Raw genomic sequence first — 27,976 nt, forward strand, 5'->3', positions numbered from 1 at the left:
CTGACTCATCTGAAAAGACCCTGATGCTGGAAAAGGTTGAAGCAGGAGGAGAAGGGGATGACAGAGGATGAGATGGTTGGATGGCATCACCGACTCAATAGACATGAGTCTGAGTAAGCTCTGGGAGTTGGTGATGGACAGGGAAGCCTGGCATGCTGCAGTCCGTAGGGTCACAAATAGTCAGACATGACTGAGCGACTGAACTGAACTGAACTAAAACATTCCTATGGGAACATTTAGGAAAGTACTTTTGGTTTTCTGTTAATAAGCACGTCCCCAGAGAGGAGCCAAATGGCCTTCCATTGGGTGTAGTCTGCAGCCCTAGCCACAAGCCTAGTTCCAGAGACAGGAAGTCCTCATCTATGCAGTCCTGGGTCTCCAGGTTCTCATTGGGGTCACTACCCAATTCTGTCAGCTGGGTCAAGACCTTCCACCCATCTTTGGACAGCCCCGCCCACCTGATAAAAAGGGCCATAGTGAGCCCAACCTTCCCCCATGTTACACGGAAACTTCCTGATCCAGAGAAAAAGCTCATGGATTATACACAGAGACTAGGTCTCCAGGGGTCTGGGGTGCCGGCAAGAGTCTTTGGGCAGAGAAGAGGCTCAGAAGAGTGCAGCGGGACAGCCCTGGGGTGGGGTCTGCAGGCAGGGGTTAGGGCCAGACTGCACTCAGGAATGCGTTCCCAGTGATGTGTCTTCCCTGGAACCTGAGCAGGACAGGGGGAGATGACCCTGGGCACACCCTGTCCTGAACAGAACTCCAGGAATGAGGGAGGCACCCAGCCTCACCCTGAGGTCAAGGCCTTCCCAGGTGAGGAAGTCTCTGTGGATGGTCTGTGTGTTGATGACAAGCTGGCTTCTTCAGGAAAACCCACTGGGAGAGATTTCTCTCAGGCCCCAAAACTATAATTCTAGGTTTTCCCTGGGAACCAGGCTGCTTACATCTAAGTCTTGAAACAGAAACAGAGTGTGTTTCTGCCTCTGCTTTGGCTACTGGGAAGCTCCAGACCAAAATTTATGACACACTTCTCCCCTCTTTAGAGAACTTCATCAAATTTGTTTCTGTGTATGAACTCAATTTTGGCTTTACTTCCTTTATTCACTGATCCCTCATCTGCTTATTTTTTGTCCTTTGTATGTTTTCTCTGAAAGCTACATCATATTATTTTTGGAAGGAGATAGTTATGAGTAAATAAACAACATTGTGAAGTTTGGGATTCATGTTAAAAGTCCCTTCTGACCAAATAGGTTTACTATATTTTTTAACTACACCATCTTGTTGAATTAGTAGGTATGTCGTTTCTCCTCTCCCCTTTTTCCCCTTTTTTTAAAGTTGGTTTTTATTTTTAGTAAATTGTGTATGTAATTTGTTTCAGAGAGTCAAATGTCTCTTGTCGCCAAAACAAAAAGAAAAGAAAAAAAAACTAGCCTCCTGACCTCCTTGCCCCTGTTTCCTGTTCCTCAGACTTGGAACTCTCCTGACTGATTCGGCATAATGTGCTGATGTGGTTACTTCTGGATTTTTCAGCTTGGGGCTTTTTATGGACTTCCCAGTGTGCAGATGAGGATATTCTTCTACACCGCCTTCCACCCCACCCTCCTCTTCCGCTATGCTCATCTTCTTGCCCCCTCCACTCCGTGATGGCTCAGCTCAAGCCCTCAGTGCTTGCATTGTCTCTAACTACCGAGAGCTGTGTGAGCTAGTGCACCAGGGTTACATTCCCTTCTATCCTCCCTGGAGTCAGCCTCTCTCTCCTGAGTTGCATCTCCCACCCCCATATGACACGTGACTGGTGGGGAACTTGGGACCCACTGAGGGTCACACAGCACAGTGAGGTCCTGCCCCTGCCTCTCTTGGGTCTCTGCCAGATGAGGCACTCCTCTGCCTTCGGGAAGATCTGGGTTTTGGCCTCTCTAAGGAGAAAGAATGCCTCCTTTCACCTTAAAGTTGCCGTCCCTGGAGCTTACCTGGAATGAGCCAAGGGCCAATTCAAAAAACAGCTGGATCTCCATGGCATCCTCGGGGGAGAAGGCGAAGATGATGTAGTGGATTCCAAAGAGGGGGATCAGCAGGAGGGTGGACTTGGCCAGACGCCTGGGGACACAGAGGCACTGCAGTCTCGGGCAACCCCACACCCACAAGCACCCCCATCTTGCCTGACTGCAGGAGGCTCTGCCACGGTGTCCCCACTGCTTGTTTAACTTTCATTATGGAAAATCTTCAGCTCCCACATACCCTGTACCTGGATTCAATACTTATCAGTCCATGGCCACTCTCCAAACTCTTGGATTATGCAACCTTATCAGTAAAATGCTTTGAACCCATAGCCACAGGAATAACGCTATAACATATGTGCATATGTTACTATTAAGATATCACACACTGTCTAACATATTATTAGCAAAGCCACCATTCTCATTTGTTGGATAATGAATATCTGTAAGGAGAAGCTCTTTTATTTTCTTCCCAGGGTAGGTTGCCAAATTTAGCAAACAAAAATACAGGATGCCCAGTTCAATTTGAATTTCAGATAAGCAACAGATAGTTGTTGGTTTTTTTTTTTTTTTGGTGTAGGTACCAAAAAAAACTATTAGCTATTTATCCAAGCCTCGGATTAAACTGGGCATCCTGTATTTTATCTGGCAACTTTATTCTTGATCCCCAGCATGACCCTACTTCAGAGCCACTGCTCTAAAGATACCATAGGAAAATCTGTCACCAAGTCATCCATGCCTCTGCCAGATTCTGAGAACCCAGAACATCACAGAGAAAGCCTCTGGTGGACACTGATTTATCTTTAACATTTGTCATGGGCTGAACTGTATCCCCCTCCCCACAAAAAAAATTTTAAGTTGAAGCTCTAACTAACCCCTATTACCTCAGAATGTGACTGTATATGCAGATAGGGACTATGAAGAGGTGATGAAGTTTAAATGAGGCCATCAGGGTGGGACTGTAGTCTAATCAACTGGTGTCCTTTTAAGAAGAGATATGGGGATTGCACATGTATAGAGAAAAGGTCATGTGAGGACTCATCAAGAAAGTGGCTGTATACAAGCCAAGGAGTGAGGCCTCCAGAGAATTCAAATCTGCCAACACCTTATTCCTAGGCTTCTAGCCTCCAGAATAGTGAGGAATTAAGTTTCTCTTATTTAAGTCAGCCACTTAAGTCACCACTTTAGTGGTGTCTTGCTATGGTAGCCTGAGTAGACTAATACATCATCTTTCTTGACCATCTCAAAGGTTTTAAAGTATTTTTGAATCACATTATCTTGAAAATCTGGTGAAGGTATAGTGAAAGCTGGAAAATACACAGTCGACCCTTGGCACCCATGGGGATTGGCTCCAGACCCTCTGCAGACAATGAAATCCTTGGATGCTCAAGTCGCTTATATGAAATGGGGTATTTGCTTAAATCTATGCACATGCCCCATATATTTAAATAATCTCTGCTGCTGCTGCTGCTGCTAAGTCGCTTCAGTGGTGTCCGACTCTGTGCGACCCCAGAGACGGCAGCCCACCAGGCTCCCCCATCCCTGGGATTCTCCAGGCAAGAACACTGGAGTGGGTAGATTACTTATAATACCTCATACAATGAAAATGTTTTGATTTGGATTTTTTTCCCCAAATATTTGCAATCTGCAATCCAAGGTTGGTTGAATCCTTGGATGCAAAACGCACAGATAAGGAGAGCCACCGTCCCCATAAAAACTTGAATTTGGGCCCCTGACTCCCTAGCCTTGTGCCAAGGATGAGATATTTGCCTACAGGGGTCCTGCTTAGATTTCTTTTCTCCCCATCTCCAGGGCAGTTCTATGCAGAGGAAAGGACCCACCCCTCCTTCCCTCCACCCCACTGTAAACTCCCCAGGATGAGGTCCCAGTTCTTCCTCCTCCTCTACCTCTATAATGTCGAGCACCAGCTGGGTAAACAGTAGGTGTTCCATAAATGCCTGCTGACTGAGTGCCTGTCTTTGCCTTCCACTTACTTATAATGGTTCACTTCATTTCCTCTTGTTTCTTGAGTTCTAAGTTTTCTCATCAGGATTCTTAGAATGTTTATAAAAAGGATGAAATTAATCTGTAAAACACAAGACAGAGGTGAGGCTAAAGATGATCTGCTTTCCGGCCACCTCTCCTGGCTCCAGCCCCAGGCAGGGAAGGCAGTGTAGCCACAGCAAGACGGCATGTCACGCCCTCCAGCACACCCAGTCCTGGAGAAACACACTGTCTTCCATGGCTCAGCCTCCACTCCTGGGCTGCAGGAGCTCTGAGGTCTGCTCAGTCGCAGGGTGGATCACTCACAATTGGAATGGTTTGGAATCTTATTAAAATGCAGGCCTGAGATCCAGCATTTCTACCAAGCTCCAGGGAATGAATGCCAAAGCTGGGCCTTGGACTATGCCCAAGTAGCAAAGGCTTTACAAGCAGAGGTTCTCAAAGTTTAAGGTGCAGATTGCTGGGCTCCGCCCCCAACAGTTATGGTTTAATTTGCTTTTTTTTCTTTCTTTCTTTCTTTTATCTGCAGCTTGCAGAATCTTGGTTTCCCCACCAGGGACCAGGCCCTCGGCAGTGAAGGCCCAGAGTCCTAACCACTGGACCACAGGGGAATTTGCATTCTTAACAAGGTCCCCAGTGAAGCTGCCAGTTTAGAGACCACATTTTGAGAACCACTGCTTCAGAGACTTACAGTCGTTCTGCAGCTCAATCACCAGCTCCAGGAAGCCTTCTTGATCACCTCCTTTTCCTGATTTATTGTAGTTAGGGATGATGCTACTTGTAAGGGCACTTGAAATACTTGCAAGGGGCCAAGTGCAAGCATCTGTATGTGTCCATTAACTGCCAATTCAATCCTGCCTTTCTAAAGGACAGGGACCAGAGTCTGTTGCTTTTGGCATCATTTGCCCCACTCCAGTAGTGCCCAGTGCCAGCCACACTACGAGGTTGCCCATATAGCACCCTCTGTCCTCCCCTCACCCACCAGCTCCAGAATCATTTTGCAGAAGCAGGGATCAGTGGAACTGACTGGGCGGGCACCCTCATTGTTCAGACGAGTAGCCTGGGGGCCTACGGCCACTTGCCAGAAGACACAGGATTAGTGGCATGTCTAGGACCCCAGCTCAGCATCCCTGGTCAGGACACTTCTCAGCTCACTCTTTGTGGATCTTGCTGTAAGCTGTACATGGTATAAACTAACAAAGGCTCTTTTATTTTTTGCCTTTGAGTTGTATTTAATAGGAAGCATTTGAAAGCAAAAGGGAAAATTTTAACTATCCCAAGAATGAACCTTAAATAGTGGAATTCTGGGCCCCGTGACAGGCTGGGAGAGAGATACTTGGCATCAGGAATGCCCCCACCCCCACCAATATCCTCAATCACTAGAGAGACCACAGTCTCATGAAATCAGCCTGGGCCCTGGGGCTCTCCTGGGCTGGCCTGTCAAAGTCCCAGAATTATAGCAAGGAAACTGGCTCAGTATTTAGCAGCTATAGCACAGCAGTTGATCATATAATTTCAAGTGACATTGGAAAGTTTACATCTACTGCTAAGGGAAAAAAAACAAACCAGGACACAAAACTATAATAAGCATTTTGAAAAAGTACATGCACTCAAAGAAAATTACAGGACAGAAAAGCACAGCATCATAATGTCCATCTAGGTGCTACAAATATGGGTGATTTTAGTCCTTTTTTAAAAATACATTTTGTATTTTTGCACTTTTATATGAATTCTATTACTATTATTTTAGAAGCGAGAATATATTTTGATTTAACATAAAACAAGCACATTCTTTGTATAACATAATTAGTGATAGAATAGTCAATATTTTTATGCCATATTATTATGCTAATAAAAAGTGTTCAGACATTATTTACATGTGACAAGCTGACAAAAAACAACTTTTGATAAATAATAGCAGATTTCAGTATACAGTTTTCAGTGTATTAAGACTGTATATAGGAAATGAAAGCCTAGTATCTTTCACTATCCCTTAAAGTTTAATTTAGTCAGATTAGAAAACACTATGCTAAAGTTGGCCTAATCAAAATTATAATCAAATTATTTATTTATTAACATAAAGTGATTTTGGGTAGCAATGTATCAGGGCAGCAAAAATAAAGTTGTGTTTAAAGCACTAGACACCCTCTGTACTGGTGATAACTGTGCATTACAACCGTATCAGACACTACGTTTCTAACCCTAACTCCTACCCTGAGTGGTTCCAAATTAATGAATGACCTTCACACCCCCTAAGAGAAGCAGAAGTAGGGAAAAGTCATTATGCTCTCCTGAGCTACTCAGTGGCCTATCATGGCTGCTACTCAGATTTCTCTACAATTTCTAGCTCTCCTGTTGTGAGTTGAGATAATAGGGAGGATGGTGTAAAATTCTACTCTTTTTCGTTTGTTTGGTTTTTGGCCACACCATGCAGCATGCAGGATATTCGGTTCCTCGACCAGGGATTGAACCCATGACCCCTGCATTTGGAGCGCCAAGTCTTAACCACTGGACCATGAGGGAAGTCCCAAATTTTACTATTTTTTCCCCCCCAATTCTACTATTTTTGAAAAAAAAAAAAAGGAAAGTGGTTATGGGATGGCCCCTTCAACCAGCCACACAAGGAAAGCCAGCGAGCTAGTGGAAGAGGGGGCTGTTGCCCAGTCTAACCCTCCTGTGAGCCTAGTAAGGACACTTTCTGTCACCTGGTTCTGTAGTCTTGGCATCCCTCTGAGACTGTGCACATTACTTAGGAAAAGGGCTGCCCCAGGGCGCGCCCCCATGGATCTTCCTTATCCTTAGCCACACCCACAGGCTCAGCTACAGGGCTCTGGACTGCAGAGCAGAATCACCTTGGAACGTAAAACCAAGCCTAGTGCCCAGGCCCCTCCCCAGGACAAGGAGAGCCTGAATCTCTGCTACTGGTATTTTTAAAAGGCTCCCAGGTTGACAGGAGAGCAAAGGTGGAGACACCCTGAACTGCTCTGTCTAAGAGTCACTCCTGAATCTCGCCCCTGGGGCCAACTCTTCAGGCCTGCCCTCCCGCCCTGTCATATCACCACACCACAGAGGCCAAGACCACAGCAGCCTTGGCTTTCCCCAGGTGCTACCCGCTCTATGATCCTGGCTCAGTGAGTCTGCCCAGTTCAACCACAGAATGCTTTAAAAATGATCAAGATCCAACCATCTGAAACAGTGGAGGCAGAATCTCAAGAGACCTGAGCTAGCCACTCTGAGTAAGGAGCTCTACTTGGTACACTGAAGCTGCTCCCAGCAGACAAGGCCAAGGCAAGCTTTTGCTCTGGACTCGCTCTCCTCCCCTCTGGCAGTCTCTGGGGGCAGGGCTCCTAGACTCTCCTGCTGCTGCCCAGACTCTGGAAACTCTGGTTTATTCCTCCATACACCTGGAGGCAGCAATGCTGGCTTTGCCAAGGCCCTCCACCCTGCAAGCCTGTCACTGTTCTGGTCTCTCCCATTGGAGCCAGATTAGGGGGGCTAGCTACTTACCAGGATGGAGAGGATCACAGGCCCTCGGATGACCCACCAGATAGACGCGTTGGCATTGATGTCCCAGCACCTAGGGAGGGACAGCCAGGTATGACTAGGAGTGGGGAGCTGGGCTGACTAGAAGAGACCTGTTCTCAGAGGTGCCCTTTGCAGGAAGGAGTACGTTGTGGTCCTGCCCCCTGTAGACAGTGGGCTTAACACCCTTAGGACTGACCATCTTCTGCTGCCAAGAGCACCGCCAGGGCTGGGGAGCGTCCAGGCTCCAGGCAAGCCCAGTGAGTGTCTAGGGAGCAAAAGCACACAGATCTGAGATGGAAGATTCTGGACCCCAGAGCCAAGTGCATGGTCAAGATCACTGGGGAGCGTGGTGGCCAACAGCAGCCAGGCAGGTGAAGTGTCAGGAAGTGAAGCGCCTGGGTGAGTGTCATGTGACCTCAGCCCTGGGGACATCAGGCACAGGGCTGGGAGCATGGGGGACTTGGCAAATAGACAGACTGCGCTTGGTCTAAGGTGGCCACAACTCTGTCCAGCTCATTTTTGCCACAAGGGACCTAGGGAATGTTGACAGAACTTTCCATTTGTTCTAGAAAAATTAAAAATCCAGATTTTTCTTAGAGAGAATTAATTCATTTTAAAGGATTATTTTAGACTGAATTTGGACAGCAAGACACTTTTACACCTCGTCCGTCATGGCCTGGCTGTGTCATTACATGATGAAACATGGCCTCCCATGTGGCCATGCTGCCTCACCACCTCCCCAGCTTCCTTCAAGCTTTCCTTCCGTGAGCCCACTCACAGTAGCCCCCAGGCTCATCCTGAGCCAAATCTTTAGAGAATGAGACTAGATCTCTTTGTACCCATCAGGGATTTGAAAGCTGCTTCTACTCTCCTGCTCTCCTGAGTCTGCAGGACTCAGACATCCCATGTCGGGAGGACAGGAGGAGGGAGCTGCCAGGAAGAGAAAAGCTAGGTCGGTCCTTAGAGCTTCCTCCCTGAGCAGCACAGCTCTTGTCAGGCACAGAGCTGATCGGGCAGCAGAAGGGTGGCTCAGCATATCTGAAAACACATATCCAGGAGAGCTGGGTACTCAGCAGCCTGCACGGCAGAGAACCCGCCTGCGGCTCCAGGTCTGAGACATAGGCCTCTCCTAGATAACAGCTTCAGAGAAGGGTCCATCCTATTGAAAGAACTGGACAATATAAAATATACTCTGTTACCTCTCCATCCGACAGCTTACCCAACATCTTCCAGAAAGTGCCTGGTGACAGCCCATGAAGCAACAAAGATGGCTGGGGAACCTGAGGGTTAAAAATAAAGGTGGGGGGGTGGGTAGGCAGAAGGGAGATGACTCAATTTTCCACACCCTTATGAGAAACAGGACAATCGGTGACTCTAGGCCAGATAGTGAGCAGATGCTGAGGTCCAGTTGCCATGGAAACCTCCTTGCCATCCTGTGTAAATAAGCAGCTTCATGCTTCAAGGGTGCCATGGAATCCTTGGGAACTGACGCAGGATCAGATAGATCCTGAAGGCCACTTCGGGGCAGGGGTATCCTGGAAGCTTGGGCCACACTCTGAAGGACTGCTGGAGGGCAGAAGGGAGGGGACCACGAGCTTGTGGAGGCCACTGGTGGAGCCCCTTTATCAAACTGAGGTATTTGGGGAGGGGATACAAGACCAAAGGAGAACAATCAGTTCTATTCAAATATTGATTTGTAAGAACTTTAGCCATTTGACTGATAATGTAATCTATCGGCATCATTTAAACAAAAACAGATTTTAGACTAGAGACTTGTAATACACAAGGATTTTAAAGACAAATACAAGAACATTTCCTGACTTCTAGTTGAACATGTTAAGTTGAAGTTACACATTTATCTGTTTCTCACTGACACCCCTTCAAAATGACAGTAAAAAATTAAAATGCTACAAGCCTATAAGCCCAAAGAATGGAAAAGGAGGGTACAGCAGATGAGAGATGTCAATACACTTAGGAAGCTGGCAGCTGGCAGAGGAGCAGTAACTGACTGATGTCCCAGAGCAGAGAAAGCTGAAGCATGAGTGCTGCATGGGCGTGCCTCTGAGAAGGCACTTGTTCTGTGCCTGGGGGTGGGCAGCGGGATGGTTTGGAAGTCTGGACAGGAGGCAGGTAACCACTCCAGGTGGTCAGAACCACCCTCCCACAGCCAAATAGTCAGCTGTTCATCTCTAACAGAAATGAATCCTCAGGGGCAACTGAGCCAAGGAGGACTGGGGCTCTGGCCCAGCAGAGGGTGGGAGGGGTTCTCAGCTGAGCTGGTCTACGCCTGTGCTGCCCAGTACTGCTGTCTCTCACCACGTGTGGCTTCTGAGCCCTTGCTACGTGGCTGCTCTCAGATGAGATGTGCTAAAAGCACAATATAGCAGATTTGGAAGATCTGGCATGAATAAAAGAATGTAAAATATGTTATTAACAATTTTAAAAATTATACATTAAAAGGTTGATATTTTGGTTATATTGGGTTACATAACATACACTATTGAATTTCACTAATTAGTGAAACTAGATTTTTTTTACTGTGGTTACTAGAAAATTTTTAGTTATATAAAATATAACTCAGATTCTATTTCTAACGGACATGCCTATCTATCCCCTAACTGAGAAGAGTCCCATCCCCAGGCTGCTCAGTTTTCAGACCTCCAGCAGCCAGGATTCTACACTACTCCAGCCCTCCAACCTCCACCCCAGGTGGGAGATGAAAGGATTCCTCCCGGAGGAAGCAAACGGCCTTAGAAAAAGGGCCTGTAGATAGCCATGCTGAGGACCCCCAACACAGTGGCCATTTCCAGCCCAGTCTCCCACGAGAGATGTGACCCAACCCCCAAGCACCACCACCACCCCACACAGACACACACAGACACACACACACACACAGACAGCCTTCAGTCAACACTGAAGTGACTCATTCTTAATTATGAATGGTCAAGGTCACCAACATCTGAGGAAGGCTGGTTACATAAAAGACAAAGACCAAAACAAGCAGAGAAAAGGAACTCAGAGGAAATAGACCATACAGGCTGTAGGAGGAACTTGAACAAAACAATTCTAAGGAATATCATCAGAGAGATTAGAGGGAAGATTACCTCTACAAGACACAAACAGGATGTTGAAAACAGGGAGCATTCAGAGAACAAGGAAGAGGGCTTGGAAACTAAATATATGATGATCAAGACTTTAAAAAATTTCATAGATTGTCTGGAAGATAAAGACCAGGAATTGCCCAGAACACAAAGTGTGGAATGAAAAGTATTAATAGGAGGAGAGAAAGGAGAAAATTAGAAGTCAATTCCAGGATGTGAACCATCTGATTAAAAGTTTCAGAAAGAGAGGATAAAAACCAAAGGGAAAAAAAAAGATCAAAGGGACAGTGTAAGAAGACTGTCCAAGAAATGACAGATGCGAGTCTCCAGATCAAAGGACCGCCACTCACCAGCAAAAAGGATGAAAACAGACTTGCATGGGGGCACATTCCTATGACATTTCAAAATGCAAGGGACAGGGACTTCCCTGACAGTCCAGCGATTAAGACCCCATGCTTCTGGACTTTCCTGGTGGTGCAGTGGATAAGAATCCACCTGCCAATGCAGGGGGCCTGGGTTTGATCCCTGGTCCAGAAAGATTCCACCTGCAGAGGAGCAGCTAAGCCTGAGAGCTGCAGACTGAGCCTGCGCTCTAGACCCCGAGAGCCACAGCTGCTGAAGCCTGCACTCTCAAGGGCCCTCAAGCCTAGAACTAATGAAACTACTGAAGCTCGTGTGCTTAGAACCCCTGCTCCACAACGAGAGACGCCACCACAATGAGAAGCCTGCAGAGGGCAACTAGAGAGTAGCCCCAGTTCTCCACAACTAGAGAAAGCCTGTGGCAGCAAAGACCCAGCACGGCCAAAGATAAATAAAGCAGTGTGTACATGTCGATTTCAGGCAAGGGTTTTAAAAAAAAGACTCTGCACTTACACTGCAAGGGGTACAGGTTCCATTCCTGGTTGAGGAACTAAGATTCCACATCCTGCATGGCACAATCAAAGAGTAAGAAAAAAAGAAAAAAAATCACAGGGGACAGAGGGAAGATTCTGCAGCTTATACAGAGAGGTGAGTAAAAGCTTGGGAAACAGAATGACATGGCAAGTCCCAAAACACCAGATGCCAAAATAGAAGACCTTCAAAATTCTGGGGAAACAATTTTCAACCTAATTTCTATGCCCAGGAAAACTGTAAGTTAGGTGTGAAAGCTGAACAAAGATATGTTTAGGGACTTCGCTGGTGGTCCAGGGGCTAAGACTCTCCCTCCCCATGCAGCGGGCCAGGCTTCAATCCCTGGTCAGGGAACTGGATCCCACATGCCGCAACTAAGACCTGACAGCCAAATAAGTAAATATACTTAAAATAAAAAAGGTATGTTTAGATATGGAGTGCAAAAGAATGTAGCTTCCATGCATTCTCTGTTAGACAGATACCAGAGGATGAACTCCAACACAACCAAAGAGTAAACCAAAGATAGGGAAACAAGAAGTCAAGGTATAGGATTTGTGGAGGAGATGAAGAAAAACTCAGTGTGAAGGTTAAGAGAGTGAGTGAGTCTACAGAACGACCAGAGGGCAGACCAAGAGGGCAGAAAGCTCCTTTAGAAAGAACACGGGATAGTAGATTATGTTAAATGGCATATCCCCCTCCACCCCAAAGGTTCATATCCTTAGAACCTTAGGTGTGAGCTTACCCTTTCCTGGAAACAAGGTCTTTTAAGGTGTCGTTAGTTAAGATGAGGTCATATCTATAGGGGCCTTAATCCAATACGACTGTTATTTTTTTAAGAAGGCACTGAGACCCAGACAAAGAGAAGAGACACAAGGGAAGAAGACCATGTCGAGATGGAGGCAGAAATTGGAGTGACGCTCCTACCAGGTAAATAAGACCAAGGACTGCCAGAAACTGGGGCAAAGGCATAGAGCATGTTGCCCCTCAGAGACCTTAGAAGGAATTGGCCCTGGCAAAGCCTGACTTTGAACTTCTGGTCCCCACAGTGGGAAAGAATAAATTTCTGTTGTTTTAAGCCAGCGGCAACTTGTTATAGCAGCCCTAGGACACTGATAGAGCAGGAATAAACCAAACAAATAGGACTGATAGATTACATGTTGTTGCCTTTGATTATAGGAAACCTGGCACTGGATGGTTTTCCAGTTCTGTTGAGAATTTGGGAGAATTAATGACAACAACATAAAATGAGTCAGTTAAAAATGACTCCATAATTTTGGGATTAACATATACATACCACTATATATTGTCACCCTACTTATTTAACTTATTTGCAGAGTATATCTTGCAAATGCTGGGTTAGATGAAGCACAACCTGGAATCAAGATTGCAGGAAGAAATATCAATAACCTGATATGCAGATGATACCACCCTTATGGCAGAAAACAAAGAGGAATTAAAGAGCCTCTTAATGAAGGTGAAAGAGGAGAATGAAAAAGCTGGCTTAAAACTCAACATTTAAAAAACTAAGATCGTGGCATCTAGTCCCATCACTTCATGGCAAATAGATGGGGAAACAATGGAAACAGTGACAGACTTTATTTTCTTGGGCTCCAAAATCACTGCAGATGGTGTCTGCAGCTATGAAATTAAAAGACACTTGCTCCTTGGAAGAAAAGCTATGACCAACCTAGACAGCATATTAAAATGCAGAGACATTACTTTGCTGTCTGTCTTTCCAGTAGTCATGTATGGATGTGAGAATTGGACCATAAAGAAGGCTGAGTGCCACACAATTGATGCTTTCAAACTGTGGTGTTGGAGAAGACTCTTGAGAGTTCCTTAGACTGCAAGGAGATCCAACCAGTTCATCCTAAAGGAAATCAGTCCTGAATATTCATTTGAAGGACTGATGCTGAAGCTGAAACTCCAATACTTTGGCCACCTAATGCGAAGAGTTGACTCATTTGAAAAGACCCTGATGCTGGAAAAGATAGAAGATAGGAGAAGGGGGTGACAGAGGACCAGATGCTTGGATGGCATCACCGAGTCAATGGATATGAGTTTGAGCAAGCTCTTGGAGATGGTGAAGGACAGGGAAGCCTGGCATGCTACAGTCCATGGGGTTGCAAAGAGTCAGATATGACTGAGAGACTGAACAATGACATTATATAAAGCAATCAACAAGGACCGGCTGTATAGCACAGGGAACTCTATTCAATACTGTGTAATAACCTATATGGGAAAAGAATCTGAAAAAAAGTAGATACATGTGTATGTACAGCTGATCCACTTTGCTGTACACCTGAAACTAATGCGACACTGTAAATCAACTATACTCCAATACAAAATAAAAATTAAATTTAAAAAATGACTCCATAAAACATAAAAAATCAAATATTGGAAGTAAAATGATTTTACACCACTTGGCTTGGTAGTGAACAGTATTTATATAGACATAATGATGTATACCAGTCCATACTAAAGGAAATCAGTCCTGAATAGTCATTTGAAGGACTGATGCTGAAGCTGAAATTCTAATACTTTGGCCACCTGATGCAAAGAACTGACTCATTTGAAAAGACCCTGATGCTGGGAAAGACAAGCAGGAGGAGAAGGGGACGACAGAGGATGAGATGGCTGAATGGCATCACTGACTCGATGGACATGAGTCTGAGTGAATTCCAGGAGTTGGTGATGGACAGGGAGGCCTGGCATGCTGCAATTCATGGGGTTGCAAAGAGTCAGACACGACTGAGCGACTGAACTGAACTGAATGATGTATATATTGAATATGATTTGTGTGTGTGTTAGTCGCTCAGTCGTGTTTCACGCTTTGTGACCCTATGGACTGTAGCCCACCAGGCTCCTCTGTCCATGGGATTTCCCAAGCAAGAATACTGGAGTGGGTTGCCATTTCCTTCTCCAGGGGGTCTTCCCAACCCAGGGACTGAACCTGGGTCTCCTACATTACAGGCAGTTGCTCTATCATCTGAGCTATGAGGAATATTTATATAGACATAATGATGTATACATTGAATATGATTTAGCCCCAAAATGTGAACAACTCTAATGGGAAGATGGAGGTGGTAGATGAAGAATTTTATATCCTTCCCTTCCATCACAAGGAGTCAACCAATAATATCTCAGATGGACAAATCAAGAAATAGTAGAATATCATTTAGAAATATGAGAGTAAATAATAGGAGGAAGAACTGAAAAATGGGAAGGTATTACCTCTGAGAGGCAGAAGTGAGAGCCTTTTCAGGGAACTTTTTTTCTTTTTCATTTTAGGCTGACATTTTATTTTTTAAGGAAGTTTATCCTCTTTTTAAAAATTTTAATTTATTTTTTAAATTTTTGGCTGTGCTGGGTCTTTGTTGCTTTGTGCAGACCGTCTCAAGTTGCAGAGAGCTGGGGCTACTCTTCGTAGTGGTGCAGGGCTTCTCACGGTGGTGCCTTCTCTTGTTCCAGGCGCACGGCCTTCAGTAGTTGCAGCACATAGGCTCCGTAGTTGCGGCTTGGGGGCTCCAGAGCTTGGACTCAGAGGTTGTGGCACACAGGCTTAACTGCTCCATGGTGTATGGAATCTTCCCAGACCAGGGATCAAACCCATGTCCCCTACATTGGCAGGCAGATTCTTATCCCTGTGCCACCAGGGAAGTCCTAGACTTGTACTTCTATTTAATTCTCTAAACCAAGTGCATGTATGACATTGATAAAAAATTTCTTTACCTAAATTCTGGGTCAGGTCAGTTCAGTTCAGTTCAGTCTCAGTTGTGTCCGACTCTTTGCGACCCCATGAATCGCAGCACGCCAGGCCTCTCTGTCCATCACCAACTCCCAGAGTTCACTCAAACTCAAGTCCATCAAATCGGTGATGCCATCCAGCCATCTCATCCTCTGTCATCCCCTTTTCCTCCTGCCCCCAATCCCTCCCAGCATCAGAGTCTTTTCCAATGAGTCAACTCTTCGCATGGGTGGCCAAAGTACTGGAGTTTCAGCTTTAGCATCATTCCTTCCAAAGAACACCCAGGACTGATCTCTTTTAGAATGGACTGGTTGGATCTCCTTGCAGTCCAAGGGACTCTCAAGAGCTGGGTACTTTTGGCAAATAGGGACTCTGAGGGCCACTTGTTTATTATTATTTGTTTTACATCTTTAATAGTGAGTCAGTGGAAAATAACTGCTTAAATTATGGTTTTAAGTGTGGCCCTTGGGACAGTGGTGTCAGCATCACCTGGGGCCCAGTGAGAAATGCAGAATCTCAGGCTCCACCCCTGCCCACCAGACCAAGACTCTGGGAGGACATGCCCTCTGCATGATTCCAATGCAGCTCCAGCTGGAGGAGCACTGGTTTGAGTTCCCTATGTGAGTGGGAGGGAGCTTGATTCATCTACGAAAGCCTGAGGTGTCACACTTTTCTGGGCACAGACTGACACTCCAGCCACCTTGAAAAAGTAAAAGTTCTGGATAAGTATTAAAAATTTTAGATGCCTATGCCTTCTGACTCAGGGGCCCCAATTCCAGGATTTTCTATTACATATGGAATAAGCTTTGCCCATAAAAGCACTCCTCACTGTGTTATTCGTCACAGTAAAAAATGAGAAACAATCTTAACATCAAAAAAATAGATATTTGGTTATATACATCCACAGAGTATTAAAAATGTTTATTGAAGATTTGAAAGAATATAGAGCATGCTTCTGTGTTCAAGGAAAGAGGCAAGATTCAAAATTCTACATACAGGATAATTGTAACCAAGTGGGAAAAACTAGGAGTATAAAAAAGTCTGAAAAGAAACCCCAGAAAATGTTCAATAGATGAGACTATGGCAATTTTTTTTTTCTAATTTGAAAAAAAAATTTTTCTTGCGAAGTTTTATGGTTGACCACATACTCATTTAAGCAACTTATCTCAGGGCCTGGGGCAGGGAATAAGTACAAACTGAGGCAGGGGCTGCTGCTTTTGCAAGAGAAAAGCCTTTCACAGTTGGAAAGCTTTAGACCTTCCTGAGTCCCTTCATGTCCCCTTGGGGTTGTGCAGGCAAAAAGGCCGGGAGAGAAGGAACTGGTGCTGTTTTATGTGCGGCTCTAACCCCAGGGCCTGGTATATAGTAGATGCTCAATAAATATTTGAGAAAGAAAAGAAGGTTCTCATCTCATTAAACCTCCTAAGAATCTGTGATGGAGATATTATCACAGTGTAATTTTGTCTCCTTGCTAGACTACAAACCCCTTGAGTGATGGAACCGTTTTTATTTTTGGAATCTCTGTAAGCCCTTCTGAGCACAAAGAAGTGCTCAAAGAAAGCTGAATAAATTACAGTCCTGATATTATAGATGATGAAACCGTCCATGTTCATTCAGGAAAATCCTGCCAGATCTGGGAGTCAAGGCTCAGGGAGCTGGCTCCATATTGGGGATGTTTGGGGCAGAGTTGGCTGTATAAGGCAAGTCCCTTGTCCCAGGCCCTCTGGGACTACTGGCCAGTGTGGAAATCCAGATCAGCAGGGCCCTACAGCTTCCGCTAGCCAAGGGTCATGTGTTAATCAGACTGTCAAGAGTTCAGAAGCAGGAGGGCTTGGCAAACTCTGGCAGTTCAGGCAAGTTCCCTGATGGTCTGATAGAGGCAGAACCCTTGCACATGATTTAGACAAGCAGAAAAGACAGTGGAGGGCATTCCTGGCAGGGGCACTTCTTAATTAAAGGCACCAAGAGGAGAGTAAATGAAGCTAATGGCTGGTACACATGACTACCTCTGTAAGCCTGTGAGTCACTCACAGAAATCTGACTCCGTCTAGAACCCAGTGGGTAGTTTACATATGTTTATCAAATGAACAGTTGAAGGATGGATGGATGGGTGGTAGGTGGACAGATTGATGGACGTGTGTATGCCTGGAAGGATGGATAGATGTTTGTTTGTGGCACAGTAAGAGTTACGGGGCTTTGCAAAGAGACAGGCCCTGGTTTGAATCTTGACTCTGTTCTTGTCCACAGTGTGAGCTGAGCATGTTATGTCACGTCTCTGAGCCAAGGTTCCTAAGAGGCCTCTGGAGGTTGTTGTGATGATTAAAGTGCTCAGCTCAATGCCTGGCATACAGTAGGTGCTCAAGAAATCGGAATTGTTATCACCTTCACTGGCCAGAAAGGAAAGGGGGAAGAGAAGCAACGGGACCTGCAGTTGACTGCCTTGCTACCATTTCCTCTCCTGCCTGGACTGAATCCTGAATATTTCCTTTGAGAAGCTCTGTGGTTTGAGTAGCTGAAGCCAATCAGAGGATTCCACTCCCTCAGGCCCCTGTGACTGGTTCAAGGATGTGTATGACACAATCAAAGTGAATCTGAGTATTTGCTGGAATGCTGGGACACAGCCTCTTTCTTTCATTAGATGTAGCAATGAAGCCAGGAGGAAGCCCAGAAGCTGCGGACAGTTACACTGGGAACACCAGCCTAATGATAACACTGATGTTACAGGAGGTGAAGTAGAAAAACAAAAAGAAATGATGTTGCGCTGCTGGATTCAGCCTTGCCTGAATGGTGATCCCTGGACTTGTCAGTTATATGAACCAATGAATTCCTCTTAAGTTTAAAGCCTATCTAAGTCAGGTTTTCTTTTTTTTTTTTCTTTTTTTAAATTTTATTTTATTTTTAAACTTTACATAATTGTATTAGTTTTGCCAAATATCAAAATGAATCCATCACAAAGTCAGGTTTTCTGATAGCTACAGTTAAAGCACCCTACCTGATACAGAAAGGAGGTGAGAATGAGGACATATGAATGGAAAGTCTAGGGAAGATAAGGCAACAGGTGTTGGGGGTATCAAATCATAAAAGGCTTTGGATGCCAGAAATCAGACCTAGGTTTTAGCTATTATTTCCAATTTGACAGACAAACTGAGGCCAGAGAGTTAACCATCAAGAAGCTTGTCTAAGAGCACACAAGTTCACTAATTTAACTAAGTGTGGAGCTGAAACTGGAACCCAAGCCCTTATTGCCTCAGTGCCCTTTCCCACCTGTCACACAGTCACCATACCCTGGAGAACATACCCCATCCGAGGGCCACAAATCCCTGGAGCCACTTCCGTTCTGAGAAGAAGGAGATGACAAGGAGCGTGTGAAGATAGAGGCCTTCCACCAGCAGCCAGGAGTAGTTGGCCATGATGCAGTACTGGAAGAAGACCATGACCAGCTTACAGCCCACCTACAAAGACAGGCAGCTGAGTCACAGGCCAGCCATCCTGGGCTTCCCTCCAGGAGAAGGAGGGAAGGAGGTTGACTTCCCTCCAGGAGTCGGCAGCCAGGCCACAGAGAGCATCTTTCAGGCTCACGGCCATCCCCTCTGGCCTTCCACTATCAGAAGATCAGGTTCATAGATGTCTCTAGAATGCAAGTCCAGAGGCCAGCAGGCTCTGTCAGCATAGCCAATGGGTGTGTGACATTCAAATTCTGGAACTGGCCACCAGTTATCAAACTGTGTCAGATATTGCCCAATTCCCAACAGCAAATGAGGGCATTTTTCAGAGGAGGAACCTGAGGCCTAAAGAGGGAAATGGATTTCTGAGCAAAAGGTTAATAAATTTCTTTCCTGGTTAAGTTTCCTAGAAATAGATGGAGAAGGGACAGGTACTGATGAGAGAACACAGGACCCCCGCCTGCACTGCATCTGGAATCCAGACCTTGAAACATTCAAGGGGGTGCCATAGGGTGGCCTTGCCTGCCGCCATGACTTAGATGACAGCCATGTCCCCTGTCGGGGTCCCAGGAAGCCATGCCTGCAGGACTGTGGGGCACAAGGCTTCCATGCCCTCACGGCTTCCACTTGCAACCTATGAGGGTCTGCCTTCCTTTCATCTTCTCTTCCTACTCTTTCCCTGAGGACAGCTCAGGGATGACGGCTCCTGGGATGGCCAGAGGGCTGCTGACAAAGTGCAGGAGGGTCACGGCCACAGAGGGGCGCCCAGGGCCACCCTGCTGGCTAGGTGTGCTTCCTGCCTGTGGTCTCCTAGAGACTCTTATTCCAGGCATGGCCCACGGCTGGCTGGTGAGTCTACAGTTTAGAAGAACCTGAAAAGGTTCCCTGCTGGGCATTGCTGGACTTCACTGGTCAGTGATGAGGTGGGGTTAGAATCTTCTAACTCCAAGCTGGTGCTCTTCTTTCATCCTGGAAATCTCCCTGACACAAGCTTGAGGGACCTCTCAGTTTGAGTCAGAAAACACACACACATACATATGCGTGTGAAAAACTACAGCAGTATACAAACTTAACAGAACTATAAGCAATTACAGATGTGAATGGTGGGAAGCGACAGGCGGGCTGATTAAACCAATCTCAATTTCCAGTCCCCTCTACCCTTGCTTGCCTCCACTATGGAGACTATGATAGTAAAAAACTGAACTTCCCAGCTTCTTCTGCAGTTAGATATAGTCACATGACACAGTTCTAGCCAGTGAGATGTGAACACAGTCTTGGGAAGCACATTCTTTTCCAAATGAAAAGCCAAAGCCTCCCAAACAGAAAAACGTTTAACCTTGACTTCCCTCCTTTTAGCCTGAAACATAGATGTGACGTGTGGGGTTGCAGCAGGCATATTGCTAACACACAGTATAAAGCATGGGATCAAAACTGGCAGAGCAGACAGGGAAAAGGACTGTGTTCATTGTGGCAAGGAGCCACTGTGCCAGCTCTGGGTTGCCCATCTGTGGACTGCTTTTGTGGGGCACAACCCCCAGCTGTTTAAGCCACTGATGTATAGTTTTATGTTACGTACAGCAGAAGAGATTCTCAACTGATACACAGAGTGATATTGCAATGAATGAAGACTCCTCTGCATGTTCAGGAGGAGGAAGAGGGTGAGATTATGTTCTGCTGCACATCTGGGCATGCAGATGCAGACCTGTCCACCTTTTTCTTTCTACAATCCCAACCATCTCTAGACTTCTGTCATCTGTCTACATTTGGGACTTGGCAGGAGTAGAGGAAGGAGGAGCCTTGCTATGTGTCTAATACCTAGAGAGGCTGATCCACTCCGGGACACTGGAAGTTGAACAGTAGCCCCATTGGCTTCTCAGCAAACTGCCTTCATAGGAGTCCCCGGCTGCACGTGTGGGGACATGGGACTCCTTGAACCTCCTATTCCAGCCCCAGTGCTGGCCCCTTTGATTCTAGGCATTAAATCCAGCCTCAATGAATGGGGCTGGGGGGAAGCAGGCAGGCCTGGCCACACCATGGGCCATGTGGGCATGTTACCCTGTGGGCATCGCAGTGGGTGGCATCGTCAGAAGAGAAGAGCACAGCATCCTTGATGAAGTTGGACAGGGCGCGCAGGATGAAGGACACAAAGAGGTGCATGTGGATGTAGTTGCGGGTGCAGTGGAGCCTCCTGGAGAAAGAGAATGCAGGGCCATAGGTGGCAGAGCCGGAGGGTTCAGCTCAGCACCCCCACCCCCTACCCCATGCACCAGGGAAACCCAGGTACTGGACGTGGCATCTCTATGAATTTCCCTGTTGGCAGAACTGAATGAGAGCCCAGACCCCCAGTGGCCAGCCTACTCTGTTTCATGCTGCAATTGAAAAAAAAAAAAAAAAAAGCTGAGATTATAAGAGTGAGATTCGATTCTGCCTCGACCACCTCCTGCAGCTCCCAGAATTGTTAGAAGGGAGGGTGGGGAAGGGGGCATGTGGCACAGAAAGTACACAGGCTTTGGGGAGAAATCAGATCCAGGCTCCACCTCTTTTCAGCTACACGACCTAGTTCAGCAAGGCTTTCACCAACCAAAGCCTAGGTGTCCCCTTGTGGTAGGGGCAGAAGGCTGTCACCTGTTCCCCTCCTTCCCTACAGGAACCAGGCTCTCATATGGGGTACCCATTCCAGCTCTGGGTACAGACAACTGCACTCCCACCCTCATGAGAGACCTGACTAATCAGAGCACTCCTCACCTGGCTGTGGTGATTGGCCCAGGGCTGGGCACGTGACCCAAGCCTGCTCTCCCAGGACTTTCATTGCAACTAGTGGAGAAAGGGGTCTCCCTGCCCTGGTGTTGCTGAGCTAGTAGAATGTGCCTCTGCAGCTGCTGGTGGTTGTCTCTACTGTCCCTGCATAAAGCCTGCCTGAAGCCAATGCAGGGCAAAGCAATGGTAGGAGACAGACCTAGTTCTGCTCATACCTTTGAGCACCTAGACACACCTGAAGCCAGATGCCCCTGAAATTGTCAGTTAAATGCTTCAGGTCACCTTTGCTTTTCTTAAGATGTTTTAAGATGGATTTCTGTTTCTTGCAAACATGAGTCTGGCTAGTATATCTGTAAAATGAGGGTGATACCTATCTCTTACATTGTGTGAACATTAGAAATAATACATTTAAAGCAACCAGCACCGTAAGTTCTTAGTGATGTTCAGTAAATGTCAAATGAATGAAGGGATGAAGGAGGTCACAGAAACTTCAGTGTTTTGCCACAGGCAAGCTTTAGATCTAGAGAAGACAAAGTGGCCCACCAGACCTTCCCTTCTCTGGTCTGAGCAAATAAAAGAGACCCAAAGTGCTGTGCCTGGGGAAGGCTAGGGAGATGGGGAGCTGGTACCTGTTCTTACCGAAAGGCACAGAGGATGCTTAGGGCAACCAGGAGCATCACCAGGGAGGAGCTGTAGCCCACGGTGTACATGATCTTCAGCTTCAGCAGGTACTCGTACTGCAGAGAGAGGCCTGTGTCAGCACCTACCACCGGCTGAATCTGCCCTTTCACCTGCTCCAGGCGGCTGGAACCCCTTCAACTCTGACTGCTATTCTGTTCATACCCCAAGGACACAAGTTCATAGATGCATGATATCTTGGCTTGGGAAAAGACTTTGGGCATTACCTGATGCTAGTTCAAACTTCTACCCCACACACAAGGCCTCTGATTGCCACCCTGAATTCAAGTCTTTGCTTGAATACCTCCAGGGATGGTGTCTTTACTGGGTATACAACAGTGCAAAGTATTAGATTTTTTTTCTCAAATGAATCTAAAACCCATTACTTTTAAATTGTACCTATTGGTCCCTTTTCTGCTTTGGATGGTGTCTTCACTGGTTCTTGAGGAATTCACTGGGTATACAATAGTGCAAAGTATTAGATTTTTTTTCTCAAATGAATCTAAAATCTATTACTTTTAAATTGTACCTGTTGGTCACTTTTCTGCTTCTGGAGTCACTGCAAATAAAGTGAATCTGTCTTATACCTAAAGCCTATCATTATTTTATTTTTTTCATCATTTTTTTAAGTATCTTTATTTAATTTATTTAGATCGTACTGTGCGGCATGTGGGATCTTAGTTCCCAGATCAGGGGTCAAACCTGTGCCCCCTGCAGTGGAAGCACAGAGTCTTAACCATTGAGCCACCAGGGAAATCCCATTTTTTTCATCATTATTTTAAAAATAACTTTTTCACGGTAGAATAGCTTTAGACTTATAGGAGAGTGACAAAGATGCTACAGAGAGGTTTGTCCTTTCGGAATACAGCTCTTCTGCCCAACTGTTCCCCGCTTACTCAGCATTCAGTATTCCCTGTCTTTAATCTCTTTCCATTACCCACCACCATTTCCCCCAATTAATACGCTACAGTTTGTGAATGTCCTTCTTAAACAAGACACCCTGAACCAGACACTTGAAAAGCTACAGATGTACTGTCTGACCAGGGAGAAGTAGAGTGGGACCCGGTTTATACACGGCAATCCCTCTTCTACACACTGCACTCCTGTTAATGCAGCCAGGCAGTCGTTGGCTTATTCAGCAGCCACTACACACTACTGGCTCAGCTTTGACTCAACATCTCAATGGAGTGGAATGATGTACATAGGAATAAATGTAAAGACCTATATTTTTTAGGTTCAAAAAATAAATTGTACAACAGTCTCTAAAAGAACCAAACAAATAAAGAGTAAAGCAATAATGCCATACCATTTTTTTCTTCTTACCAACCAAATTAACTAATATTCAAAAGTACTAATATTCTATGTAGGTGAACTTACATGGTGGTGGTGGTTTAGTTGCTAAGTCATGTCTGACTCTTGTGACCCCATGGACTGTAGCCCACCAGGCTCCTCTGCCCATTGAGTTTCCCAGGCAGGAATACTGGAGTGGACTGCTATTTCCTCCTCCAGGGGATCTTCCTGATCCAGGGATCGAACCCATGTCTTCTGCATTGCAGTTGGTCTCCTGCATTGCAGGCAGATTCTTTACTACTGAGCCACCAGGGAAGCCTCAGATGAGGGTACAGTGGGAGTGAAAATTGGCTCAGTCTCTCTGGAAAGTAGTACAGATCAAAAACCACAAGCATTCCTTCTGATTTCCCTTCTACCTCTAGGAATTAATTCTAAGAATTATCAGAAATATAAAAACATATATATAGAGAGAGATGTTTATCACAGAACTATTTTTAATGAAAAGCATGCAAATGCCCAACAACAGAATAGTTAACTAAATTCTTTTAAATTCAAATTATTTCAAAATTAGGCTATATTAAAATGCTACTTATCAAGAGTTTCAAAAGATGTCAGGACATAACATAATGCTAAGTGAAAAGGCAGAATACACATTTTACAGGTACAGTGTGATTTCTGCTTTATGCAAAGAAAAGTGTTGTTGAATTGTATGACTCTTCCCTTTTTTGAAGACCAAAAAAGATTGAATATTGGTCATCTCAGGTGGTTCAATCTCACACATTCACAGAAACAAGATTGTAAGGAGTTGTGTTAGATATTATTAGTGATTAACTTTGGATTACAAACTGGTGGATACAGTCATTATTTTCATTTGTACTTTTTTCTGTACTTCTCACTTTTCTTCAGTGTTAAGTATTGTTTTGTAACCAGAAGGAAAGGGTAACAAGAAAACACCAGCACACAGATACTATTGAGGAAATCTGACAGGCGTTTATACAAAAATGACCTTGAGGTTTGAGTGGCCCACACTCCATGGTGTTAAAGAAGTGTATGCAGAGGGAACACAGAAAGGCTTCAGAGTCAAGAGACAAGGGTTCCAAACCTAGGACTGCTACTACTCACCAGTCCTGGGCAAATCACTTGAGTTCTGTGTGACCCTAGGCAAATCACTAAACTTCTCTGGGAGCTTCAGATTCCTCATCTGTAAAATGGAGATAATATCCACCGTGCAGGCTTTTTGGAAGAGCAGATGTGGTATTAGGTAGAGTATCTAGACAATGCCTGGCCCTTAGAAGACACTCAGTCCTTGTTAATTTTCTCCGTCTTCACCCTCTACCCCACTATCCACTGTTCAGCCTGAGTCAGCAGTCTGAGACTGTTCCATACTATGAAGTATGAGGCATGAGGTAGCTGCTAGAACAATTAGGCCTCTTCTCGGTTTCATTAATGGAGTGCTGTGGAACAGCAAGCCACATTGGAATGTCTGGAGTGTTCCAGGCCTGGGTATGTTATTTGAAGAGGAACATTAATGAACTGGAGCATTTCCGGAGGGGGGTGGCCATGTCATCTGAAGAGTGCATTAAAATACTTGAGTGCACCACATCCTGAAGGAAACAAACTTAGGGAAGAAGGGTATTAAAATGATTGATGTATAAAAGAGTAAGACTGAATCGTAAGCTCCAGAAAGGGCAGAAGTTATCAGAAAGTAGATTTGACTCAGAGGGACCAAAATTCTTCTGACAGCAAAGGGGACTTTTTACAGGTTAGCTACCATGTGACACTGCCCTTCCCCACTGAGGTGACTGCAATTCCAGAAGCCAGGAGCCACCTCTCAGGAATGAGTGCGGGGAAGCAAGAGGGCAGCAGGTTGCATTGGGTTAATGGTTCCTAGCCTTTAGGATTTCAAAGAGTAGTGAAATGTCAAAAATCTGGAGACTGATGTGCCATCCCTAGGATCTTGCCATGTGCGGGACACACCTCAGAGCTGAGGGTATCAGCTCACTCAGGAGACACCTGGTTTTGCAGTCCTGGGTCAGGAGCAGTGGGTCACCCTGTGGCAGCGCGAGGAGGCATGGATGACAAGTGTGGAGGGTCCAAGTTGAGTATCCCATGCTGTCCTGTGGCTGGGTTACTGTCTGCCAGGTGACCCTCCGGACATCCCAGCCAGCTCTGCCTTTGTCTTCAAGATCTGACCCCAAAAGAGCCCTGTTCCCCCGAAGCCAGACATGACCTCAGTGCCCTCAACCTCTGTAACACCTGCCCCCAGAGGGCTAGGGGTCCAGAAGGAAGCCTTGCTGCCATCAGTCCTGGATGAGGCTACCTGTCTCTTTGCTGTGTGTCCTGACTGGGTCCTGTCCTTCTCCATCCTCTACATTAGGAGACAGCAGACATTTCCCATAAAGGGACACACAGCAAACATGTAAGCTTAAACATTCCATCTCTTTTGCAACTATTCAATTCAGCCCCTGCAATGCAAATGGATGTGGCTGTGTTTCAATAAAACTTTACTTGCAAAAGCAGGTGGTAGGCTGGATTTGGCCCAAGGGCCGTAGTTTTCGAACCTCTGCTCCGGGTAAAGAAAGTCAGCTTTATGTACCCACATGGCAGCTTTGCCTGGTCTTTCTGCTAATCTGAGTCCACTGTTCGCAACTGGTGCATGCCAAGTCAGGAAGTTGCAAAAAGACAATCAGTAAATACATACTTTCACAATCATTTGATTAAAAGATAAAAAGACATTTTCACACTCAGAAAGGATGATTCAATTCTCAGCATAAAAGACTAAGTTTGTGGGGAACTCCTTGGCAGGGCAGTGGTTAGGACTCCACACTTTCACTGCCAAGGGCCCAGGTTCAATTTCTGGTTGAGGAACTAAGATCCCACAAGCCACACAGCCAAAAAGAAAAAAGACAAAGCCTGTGCTTGTCTGTGGTCTGGCATCAGGGACCAGTATATCCCATGGTCTGGAAAAACTTATACCAATCTTAGGGATTCTAATATTTTTTTACATGAGCTAAAGTTATAGTAGGTCTTTTTTTTTTTTTTTTTTTTTACTATTTTTGGGCAATTAATTTTCTCAGTTAAGTCCAGAACTTTGCATTTATCTTGGTTAAATCTCTGCGCCTTCTCTGGCATTTTAGAGTTTCAACCCAGCCATGAATATCATAGTTCTGGCCCTGGCCTTTGTTTTTATCCAGCTGACTAATGTTAGCCAACAGTTCTTAAGTGTGGCTTCAACAGAGAAAACTCACAAATCCAAAAGCTCTTTAGGGTTCTCAGTAATTCCTAAGGGTATAAAAGGGTTCTGAGGCCAAAAAATTTGAGAACTGCTGGTTCAAGCCATGCATGTGTCCCATCCCTCTGCCAGGAAAGGTGCAGAGGTGGACAGGCTCAAGTCACATTGGGTCAGTGAGATGTGAGAACGGGCTTACGGGCTGTTTGCATATGAAGCTTTCTTGAAGTTAGCCAGAGAGGTCAGGCTGTCCCTCCTCCTGGACAAGCAGGCCTGGGAATCTGCGGCTGCCGTCATCGGCACACACATGACAACAGGATCCCAGCCCCGGGATAAGTCACCAGGCTAGCAGGAAGAGAGATAGAAAAATCCTCGTCCTGAGTGGCTTTGGGGTGCTGCTTCATTACAAGCGCCCAATGCCCATCCCCTGCATCCTAGTTATATGAGCCACATTAGCTTATGAAGCCCCTTGGAAGTTTCTGTCACTTGCAGCCTACGCATCCTTCTGAACCTCCATCCTGCCATCCATTATACATGTGATCCTTCTGAATCTTATGGACTTTACAAATGTGATCCACATAAGCCTCCTGTCTTCACATAGGTCAGAGACAGAGACGGAAGTCTACAAAGGTCTGGGCCCATCCACTGGCCCTCTAAGACCATGCGTAATCCCTATTAAATTATTCCACCTGGATCTGAAGACCTCGCATATCTTCCCTAATTGGATGATAAGCCCTGGGAGAGAAGGAACTCCATCCCCCACTACCATCCCCCATCCAATCTCCTTCAGGAAGGACTCTGAACCGAATGGCCTCTTCAGGGTGCCCACACGCCAGCCTCCTCTCTTAAACCAGGTCTGCCTGCAGCTGCATGCTCCTGCCTCCTGGAGCCTGAGTCTCCTCTGAGAAGGGACCTTTGTGAGCAGGTGCTGTGGCTTCTCACCCTTCCCAGCACTTCCAGGGCTCACTCTGCTCCTCCTGACGAGCTCAGGACTATTACTCACCCCATTTTCCAGATGAAGAAACTGACCCACAGAGAGGCTACATCCTCCCCACCCCCACCAAGGCCACAGGGCAAGTTCAGACTCATTACTGGCCCAAGCAGTTAGCCCCAGTCACTGCGTTTTGGGTTTCATGCCAACCTGGCCGCGGCGTCCCCACGGTACATGGCAGTTCTCACTGTGCCACGGTCCTCAGGGACATCCCCTCGAGGCTGGTGGGCCAGGACAGAGAGCTGGGAGGGTGTGGGGCTAAGAAGGGCAGCCCCGGGTCACCTGACCTAGCCCTGGGCCAGCTTCACTCTATCTCCCCAGG

General features: G+C 46.0%; 1 protein-coding gene across 1 annotated transcript in view; it reads right to left on the bottom strand.

Annotated features, from left to right (window-relative positions):
• The window catches only part of SCTR (secretin receptor), a 74,996-nt gene that overhangs the window by 5,218 nt on the left and 41,802 nt on the right, over positions 1-27,976 (bottom strand). The window contains exons 5-11 of the mRNA XM_027562406.1: positions 22,106-22,203; positions 20,765-20,897; positions 18,565-18,718; positions 8,746-8,806; positions 7,509-7,578; positions 3,992-4,083; positions 1,971-2,097 (exon numbers count right to left, since the gene is read on the bottom strand). Of these exons, the coding sequence (XP_027418207.1) occupies positions 1,971-2,097; positions 3,992-4,083; positions 7,509-7,578; positions 8,746-8,806; positions 18,565-18,718; positions 20,765-20,897; positions 22,106-22,203 (735 nt within the window). The remainder of the gene's footprint in view (positions 1-1,970; positions 2,098-3,991; positions 4,084-7,508; positions 7,579-8,745; positions 8,807-18,564; positions 18,719-20,764; positions 20,898-22,105; positions 22,204-27,976) is intronic.

The sequence above is a fragment of the Bos indicus x Bos taurus genome, chromosome 2 (genome assembly GCF_003369695.1).
Source record: "Bos indicus x Bos taurus breed Angus x Brahman F1 hybrid chromosome 2, Bos_hybrid_MaternalHap_v2.0, whole genome shotgun sequence".
Taxonomy (NCBI): domain Eukaryota; kingdom Metazoa; phylum Chordata; class Mammalia; order Artiodactyla; family Bovidae; genus Bos; species Bos indicus x Bos taurus.